This window comes from Lucilia sericata, unplaced genomic scaffold (genome assembly GCF_015586225.1).
Source record: "Lucilia sericata isolate MDLA Ls3-8-SP2 unplaced genomic scaffold, ASM1558622v1 Contig000113F_arrow, whole genome shotgun sequence".
NCBI classification, from domain to species: Eukaryota; Metazoa; Arthropoda; class Insecta; order Diptera; family Calliphoridae; genus Lucilia; species Lucilia sericata.
In genome coordinates this window covers 445200-454587 of record NW_023994145.1, presented here as the reverse complement: position 1 = coordinate 454587, position 9388 = coordinate 445200, and the positions used below count along the sequence as shown (strand labels likewise).

General features: G+C 30.8%; 1 protein-coding gene across 3 annotated transcripts in view; it reads left to right on the top strand.

Moving 5' to 3' along the window:
* Positions 1–1031: 1031 nt before the first annotated feature.
* The window catches only part of LOC119600427 (protein bicaudal D), a 51871-nt gene continuing 43514 nt past the window's right edge, over positions 1032–9388 (top strand). For 2 of the 3 annotated variants that reach the window (XR_005231142.1, XM_037950636.1), the window contains exon 1: positions 1032–2610. Coding sequence is in view for 2 of the 3 variants with exons in the window: in XM_037950636.1 (XP_037806564.1) it covers positions 2365–2610 (246 nt within the window). In the remaining variant the exon portion in view is untranslated. The remainder of the gene's footprint in view (positions 2611–9388) is intronic. The other variant, XM_037950637.1, reaches the window with a different exon arrangement.

The following is a 9388-nucleotide window of genomic DNA, read 5'->3' as shown; positions in this document are numbered from 1 at the left end:
CATATTTTTTGGGCTGTTTGACGACATCATTAATGAAGTCATATTCAAAACTTCCTACAGATTTCATTTCGTCGAACGCAAGGATACAAATTTTATCCTCGAGTGCCAGATGTGTAGCTTGTTTCATGAAACATATCGACGTATAAAGAATTCCTTTAGCAATGTTTATTTTTTTGCAACAGCGCAGTAGTGTGGTTACGTGAGGTAACGAAAAACCTTTGTGTTAAAAATGGTTGTAAGCTCTTGGCCCAGCAACATTGAAACAAATTACATTGGATTTATTGGCCCATCTCCACGCAATTTTCTTTGATCCCTCCAACTTTCTTATTTGGCCTACAGTAACTATTTTATTAAAAAATCAATCCAATTGTTTTTGGAGTTTTGTTTTCCCTAAAAGTGGTACCACTCTGCTCTAAATTAATTTTCTTCTCTTTTCATCGAAATCCAAAAAATAATGAAGATTTTTTGTTTGTTTGTGCAATTCTCTGTCGCTCACAAATGCTAAAAAATATTTTAGAAATAACGGTATTTTTGTAACGGCATTTTAGCCAAGTTTGGTAAAAATACCTTAACCTATCAATACTACTAGCTATTAAATATATTGACGTCTCTTTTTTACAAAAATTTCCCTTTCCTGAAGAGGGAATTTTCTGTTACAGTATCCTCCCATTTTAAAAATTTAAAACAGAGTTGCTAGAAATAGCATTTAATCAACAAAAAGTAGTCTATAACAACGCTGTATGTATGTATCGATAGTGATGAACCATTGACACTCTTTATTGTACGTTTTTACAGAATGTTTTTTTTTAAATATTTTAGTGGTTAAGTTTATTAGCTTTATTTAAAGATTTCTAACGATTTAGATCATTTTCTATAGAATGTGAAAACTAATTATATTTTTGTTTTATTTGTAATATTTGTTTAATATAAGTACACTTTCTGAACATCTTCAACTAAATTGGTACAATACTAACATGTATCATCGCTGGCATTTGTATTTTGTCTTTTCCGTCATTTCATCGTTTTATTTCTTCTTTTGTGCGCATTCCGTCACTCACTCACGTAGAGAAGAGACGTGACTGTGTGGAAAAAGGTTGAATTGTTTCGTTTGCTGAGGAAAAAACACAAAATTTCTTAAAAGAAATATTTAATTTGCAAATAAAAAATATAAATTCTTAAACAGCATTTAATTTTAGTTATGCTTTAAAACTAACTATTTAGTTGCAAAAAATATTGCAGTGGAAAATTAGTCAGTAAATATATCAAATGAATGTGTATGTGCAAAAATTTATTAACTAAAAAAAAAGAAAGTGTGTTGGATGAAGAAAAATCAGTGTAGTGTAAAAAACGAAAAAATATAAAAATTGTGTGAGGAAATCGTGATGTCACTACTACTGCTGCTTTAAAAAAGTTACATTTTTAAAATTTTTGTTCTTGTTTTTTTTTTAACCACTCAAGGAAGACAAACAAAAGTTAAATTAGTCCCTCAAATGTGTTAAAGAAATACACTTTGCTGTTTTTAATCGTTTAATACAATTTCATTAATTTTCCAATTAAATGCATACGTTCGAATTAGAAAATTTTACAAATAGAAAGGGGTAAAATAAAAAAAAGATACAAGAAAAACTTCAATTTATTTTTTCCCATCATTCCGTTTTGCAGAACAAAAGAAACAAACGGAAGAGAGCGCTTAATTAAACAAAAACGAGAGAGTGTGAAAAATAGAAATAAAAACCAAAGAGAAAACAGCTATTTTTTATGCTCAGAATTGTTGTAAAGAAGAGAGAGAGACAAACAAATGAATAATAATTACACAAAAACAACAAAACAACAAGAATTTAAGAAAATACGTCCAAAAAAGCAAAAATATTTAAAAAAAAAAAAACATCATTAAAAAGTGAAATTTTAACAAATTTGTCTATAAAAACCCTCCAATTATAACAACGAGTAAAAAACAATTAAATATTAAAGCCAAAATATAAAAGAAACATCACTATTCCGCCCACAATACAGAAAAAAATTTAAACAAAAAGTTGCCACCACTACTAAAGAGTTTTAACTGAAATTTCAATTTTATTAAAAACAAATCTCAGTCCATCCTTCCCTTTGATTTCTAAACCCGTCCATCAACAAACACAACAAAAATTTCTGAACCAAAAAAAAGTGGAAACGAAATAAATTCCGATAAAAAGCAAACAACCACCCTCTCAGCATTTTGTATTATTTATTTTTGTCTTCTTGTCCATCCGCAACTACGCCAAAACAAACACGAGAAAACAAACTCCAGAACTGAGACTCAGGTCCTGTCAACACCAAAGCAAAAACAACAAACCGTAGCCGTAACGAGCAGCAGTCTTTGCCAACATGTCTTTGGAATCAGGTGCTGGTGGCGGCGTCAGCGGTTCGGCCGCTACACCAAAAACCATTGAGGAACTAAATATGGAAGTTGAACGTTTGACACGTGAACTCGATCAAGCCACCAGTGAACGTGCTCAATCCGCCCAATACGGTCTTTCATTGTTGGAGGAAAAATCCAGTCTCGAACAGAGACTCGAAGAATTGGAAACATTGTATGACAATGCAAAACATGAATTAGATATAACACACGAAGTGAGTAGACTTTAGAAATTTTTTATGTACCTACCTCCATACCCCCCCATTGTATTTATTTTAAGATCACACAAGTGTGCAAGTGATTTTGTGGTCAATTTTGTATATAAATATTTTTAAATTTTGTGTGCTGTGCCAGCGGATTATTGCATTGTTTTTTTTTATATTTTGTATAACCCACTCACCACTGATCAACTATTTCACTTGCTTCCCTCATTGTTATGATGTAAAAAGCCTGTAGGTGGCTGACGATTGAGTATTTTTGTAAAAAATCATTTACATTGTTTTTTAAATTAAATTTTATTAATAGAATTATGTGTATTATCCGGTGTAGTTTTATATAAATTGTTGTATTAATTTAGTTATTTAAATTATCATGTTGGAAAAGTGCTTTATAATGTGGATAAACCGATGATTTTAGAATATAAAATGTTACAATCATTGTTGGAATTGGATTAGAAAACGACAAAAACGTATATTGAAACTGCAATGTAATCGGTGAAGATTTCAATTATTTGTTGAACAAAAGACCAATAACAGTGGATTTTATCAGACCAATTTATTTTTTTAAAACCAATTTTGACAAAGATTAGATTCTTATCCGTTGATCAGTGACAGTCACATATGCAAGCTCTATTTATTAAGTTGAATTTTGAACGAGTGGTTTTCGTCTACTTTTGTAAGGCCGATTATATTTCTAAACAGGAATTTTATTTTGAAAATTTTTTGTATCTACCTATTGCAATAGATGCATCTCAAAGATATCCGAAAAATCAATCTTATTTGTATTTATTTCCAAAATGTTTTTCAACAGACAGATGCATGTAGCAGCTAGCTAAATCGTCTTATATATAAAGTCGTAGGGTGTATTGCTAATGCAGTATAATTTGATATCGTTCATATGTTTTTATCCCCTCCATATAGGTATTATATACGTGTGGAGTTGTCATACACATAACTATAGACTATTAACATAACTACCTATAGTTTTCTATAGTCTATCTATAGTCTGTCTATATCTAGTCTATAGTCAGTCTATAGTAGTCTATAGTCTATATCTACGTCAGTTATATTAGGTCTAGTCTTAGTCTATCTATAGTCTATCTATAGTCTAGTCTAGACTAGTCTATAGTCACTATATCTAGTCCTACTATAGTCTAGTCTATAGTCTAAGTCTAGTCTAGTCTAGTCTATAGTCTAGTCTATAGTCTAGTCTATAGTCTAGTCTATAGTCTAGTCTATAGTCTAGTCTAAGTCTAGTCTATAGTTAGTCTATAGTCTAGTCTATAGTCTATAGTCTATAGTCTAGTCTATAGTCTAGTCTATAGTCTAGTCTAGTCTAGTCTATAGTCTAGTCTATAGTCTAGTATATAGTCTAGTCTATAGTCTAGTCTATAGTCTAATCTATAGTCTAGTCTATAGTCTAGTCTATAGTCTAGTCTATAGTCTAGTCTATAGTCTAGTCTATAGTCTAGTCTATAGTCTAGTCTATAGTCTAGTCTATAGTCTAGTCTATAGTCTAGTCTATAGTCTAGTCTATAGTCTAGTCTATAGTCTAGTCTATAGTTTAGTCTATAGTCTAGTCTATAGTCTAGTCTATAGTCTAGTCTATAGTTTAGTCTATAGTCTAGTCTATAGTCTAGTCTATAGTCTAGTCTATAGTCTAGTCTATAGTCTATTAGTCTAGTCTATAGTCTAGTCTTTAGTCTAGTCTATAGTCTAGTCTATAGTCTAGTCTATAGTCTAGTCTATAGTCTAGTCTATAGTCTAGTCTCATAGTCTAGTATATAGTCTAGTCTATAGTCTAGTCTATAGTCTAATCTATAGTCTAGTCTATAGTCTAGTCTATAGTCTAGTCTATAGTCTAGTCTATAGTCTAGTCTATAGTCTAGTCTATAGTCTAGTCTATAGTCTAGTCTATAGTCTAGTCTATAGTCTAGTCTATAGTCTAGTCTATAGTCTAGTCTATAGTCTAGTCTATAGTTTAGTCTATAGTCTAGTCTATAGTCTAGTCTATAGTCTAGTCTATAGTCTAGTCTATAGTCTAGTCTATAGTCTAGTCTATAGTCTAGTCTATAGTCTAGTCTATAGTCTAGTCTATAGTCTAGTCTATAGTCTAGTCTATAGTCTAGTCTATAGTCTAGTCTATAGTCTAGTCTATAGTCTAGTCTATAGTCTAGTCTATAGTCTAGTCTATAGTCTAGTCTATAGTCTAGTCTATAGTCTAGTCTATAGTCTAGTCTATAGTCTAGTCTATAGTCTAGTCTATAGTCTAGTCTATAGTCTAGTCTATAGTCTAGTCTGTAGTCTAGTCTATAGTCTAGTCTATAGTTTAGTCTATAGTCTAGTCTATAGTCTAGTCTATAGTCTAGTCTATAGTCTAGTCTATAGTCTAGTCTATAGTCTAGTCTATAGTCTAGTCTATAGTCTAGTCTATAATCTAGTCTAAAATCTAGTCTACAGTCTAGTCTATAGTCTAGTCTATAGTCTAGTATATAGTCTAGTCTATAATCTAGTCTAGTCTACAGTCTAGTATACAGTCTAGTATACAGTCTAGTATACAGTCTAGTCTATAGTGTAGTCAATTGTCTTGTCTATAGTCTAGTCTATCCTCTAGTCTAGTCCATAAATTTGAAAAACCCCATTTTTTGTCATATTTGAGAAGCTATAACAGCGTGATTTATAAAATATGTTTTTCCATCTGAAAGTCCAATCAATGTTATATCTTCTTCCTTCTCGGAGAAATATTAGCTTTTGAAACCAATATACATTCCAAAAAAAATTATATTGATTTCATTTTACAGCGAAAACTTCAACGGACGATATCTAAGCAAAGATAAAAGATTTTTAAACACTTCAAAAAGTATTTTTATGGCAAAATTATAACAAATTTTTTTATAAAATAAAGGTTTCTTCAGGTTCTTCAAAGCTTTGGGTGAAGATATCTCGAAGAAGGAAGAAAATATAACAGAGCTTAAATCTTTATTTTAAACTCGACAGATTAAACTTTCAGATGATACAACAAATTGGGTTTTCAAACTTTATGAAGGATTCGGATTCGGCGCTGCCAAGTCCTTTAGAAAAGTATAAACTATTCTATGGGTTAAAAATTTGTTGGCCTGTGTAATTCAAACTTTAACAAAATAGACTATGATTACTCATAATATGATTTAAAAGTATTTAATGGCCATATATTGAACATATTTATGTACCAAGATTCACCTGTAAAAAAGTGCATTCATAATAATTAATGAGCTCATCAACTAACAGCAACAGTTAGAAATCATCAGCAAACTCTTTTGAATATTTAAATAAATTACCCTTAATTAATAAAAGTTGGTACATCATTTACAAATAAGTACAAAAATACATAATTCACATACGTTTAAAAAATAAATAAAATTGAATTGAATGGTTAATACTCATGCAAATAATAGTTTACAAAATGTAACCTTGATATAGTCAAAGGTATTTGTATTTGCATACAAACATAATGTTGTCTTTTTTATTTTAAAACTAAAAATACTACAGCTGAAATTAAATGAACTGAATTTTGTTTAAACTTTAAATGAATTTACCCACTTTTAGTCCCAGTTAATAACAATACGTTTCTTTTTTCTTTGCATATATTTTATATTTGCTTCGATTTTAAACTTTTGCCAATTTGCAAAAATTTTAAAAAATAAAACACCAACAAAATTTACACGTAATCATTTGCCAATTGTGGTGGTGTTAGCAATGATTAAACCACGAAAGTAGTATCAACAGCAACAACAACTTACTAAATATTTTTATTAACTTTGTTTCTTGGCTTTTTAGTTTTAGTTTGCTTTTGTATTGAGAAACTACAGCTGTTGCTATTTCAATTAAGTTAGTAGTTTCTTATTGTTGCTGCCATAAAATATCTATTCTTTATGAACCATGACAAATGGTATAGAAAAGTAATGAAGAATAGAGGATCAGAGCTAATTCTTCTTCAATTATTAATTTTTGTTTTCTTTTTTTACTTCTTCTTGTTTAAATCATAACAAATGAAAATGCTAATAATGATTTTTGTTTGTTTGTGTATTTTATAAATTTTGGCTTTGGGGAAAAGAAAAGATAGAATTGAGTGCTGAGTATATTTTTTTTATCATATAGAAAAAGTTAGATACTACAGGTGTGCACGCTCTTTTCTTAAAGATCACGTGGCAATGTTTTTTATAGAAAATTTAAAAGTTTCGAGAAAATTTTTTTATAAAAATTATTAATTTAATTCAAAATTACAATTTCATTAAAATATTTCCATTAAGAGCCATTGTTTTCAGCTCTATGAGTGTGTATGGGCCTATTAATCTATTATCTATAATTATTTCCGTTTAATCATTCATTCATCTATTGGTATTTCAAGGTTGAATCATGCAGTAGCGTGCAAAAAAACTGGTTGATCTACTTAAGTTGTTTATTCAATTATTTTAAACTTTGTTCATAAATCGCAATCTTATAAAGTAATTAAGGCAGTTGAACAAGCTTTTATTAATTTGAATTATTTTTTATTTATAATGCAACTAAAATTATTTTGCAGTAAACAAAAGTTCAAAATTATTTCAAAATTTAATAAATGAACATCATTGTTTACTTATATCTGAAAAAGGTTCAATTAAATCAAATTGTTAAACGATTCCAAACAATAATTTACATTTTTTTTTATTAGTTTATCAGTCTTGAACTTAATATCGAAAGAAGTTTGTAAATTCAGAAAGCTTTTGAAAATTATCTAGTTGAGATGACAGACCATATTCTGGTATCATTTTGTTTTTTTGCTAAACTACAATAAAGACCAAAATTTCTTCGTGGATAAACAGAATTCTTTTAAGGGCATTGAGAGAGTTGCTTTTGCTTTTTGGAATATGCCTTTTAAAATCCCGAAATCCCGAGTAATATTTAAAAAATATTTAAGGTTTAAGAAATTTGAGAATTTAAACACTTCTCGGGCAGTTGTCCAAGCAACATGGTCTTGTCTTTCAGGACAAGTTGACAAACGTAGATTCATTAACGTTTTCTTCAAGGGTGAACCGACAGAGCGTTACTAAACTCGATAGCATGGTAAACTACATGGAGATATTGTGTAGTTGTATGCACAGATTGCGAAGTAGAAACAAGGTCCTAAAAGCGCTAGCCGGCAGCACTAGGGGAATTTACAAAGAAACCTTGTTGGTTATCTATAAAACAATAGGCCAGTCAGTGGTCAATTATGCTGATCCAGTGTGGTCTCCTTCGCTGAGTGGAGAAATATTCAATGCTGCCTTACGGACTGTAACGGGTTGCATGCAAATAATCTCGGAACACCACTTACACGGGGAAACGAAAGTCCTCCCAGTGAAGGAACATAATATCATGCAGGCTAAACAGTTCCTTCTGGGATTTTAATGGAAAAGTCATCCCAACTTTAAAATCACACAGTTGAATGCTCACCCAGGGCATGTCAGTTAGGACCTTCGTGTATACGAAGGAAGCATACAAAGATATGTGCAGGATTCCTTAAATCGTATTTCGTATACAGCAGCTTTGAAGGACATTCATAGAGACGCCATCAATACAGCTTATAGCATAAATAGAAAAGAACATGCCACGGAAAACAAGAGTTGTTCTGACACAACTGCGATCGTGATGGCTCAACACCTTCTGGTCCCGCATAGACCGTGCCGTCCCCAATATTTGCCCAGCATTTGGACAGGGTCCCCATGATACCCACCACATATTCAACTGTCCAGCCCACCCTACTTTACTTAGCCCAATGGATTTATGGACTAACCCTGTAGAAGTAGAACCATTTCTTGGCTTGGCCCTAAATACATTACCCTCGGATTAAAAATTCTATAGTTTAAGTTGTTACAAAAACAACATGGAGATGACATTTGCAACTCTGCAAAGAGAAATGAGTCTGAAGTTTTACACTGGGAGATGATTGCATCATCCAAGAACCTTAGCAACGTGACCAAAGCACCAGCCGGCTCGCCATAGGTCTTCTTCAAGATCAGTAAGGGAAAATCTTTGGCAGTGATCAGCATTTAGAAGGTTGATGTCAAATTAACCGTTCACCGGAAGGTCACCCTAAATGTCCCCCTAAAGAGATCTTTCTAAAATTACCATTACAACCTCTACCAATTATATATAACCCTTCCTTAAAAAAACTAATTAAATTCCAATTTTTCAGCATTTGTCCTGAAAAATCAATATTTCAAACTAAAATTAGAGAAAGAGAAAAATCCAAATACATACATAGTTCCTTTATGTTACGTTTGATTTTAATTATACACTTTTCTACCTTTCATTGCTGGCACAAAATAGTGTTTCCTGGAAATTTTGTTCATAGAAATACTAAAGGAAAGGAAGAAAAGTTTATTTTACAGTTTTCCACTTTATTTTTTCTTTCTGCAAAATAAAAATAAAATTAACATTTTAACTTTTTCGTAATCGTGAAATAAATCATGTTCATAGTTTTTGTTGTATTTTTTTATTTTGATGTTAATACGTATTGTTTGTTGTAGATGTTGCTCGCGTTGAAGTTGTTTATTATCCTTGTTTCGTTTTTTCTTTCCAAACACATGTATTTTTACCCACAAATACATTAAAAATAAAACATTAAAATACTCACACTTTTTTAAGCACATTTATAAACCCGCTAGAGCTGGATAAACTGACTGGCTTTTTGAGTTTTAAATTCAAATTCAAAATTACTAAACTTAAAATAATTTAAAGACACTAAAATGGAATAGATAGTGTATGATGTGTTTAA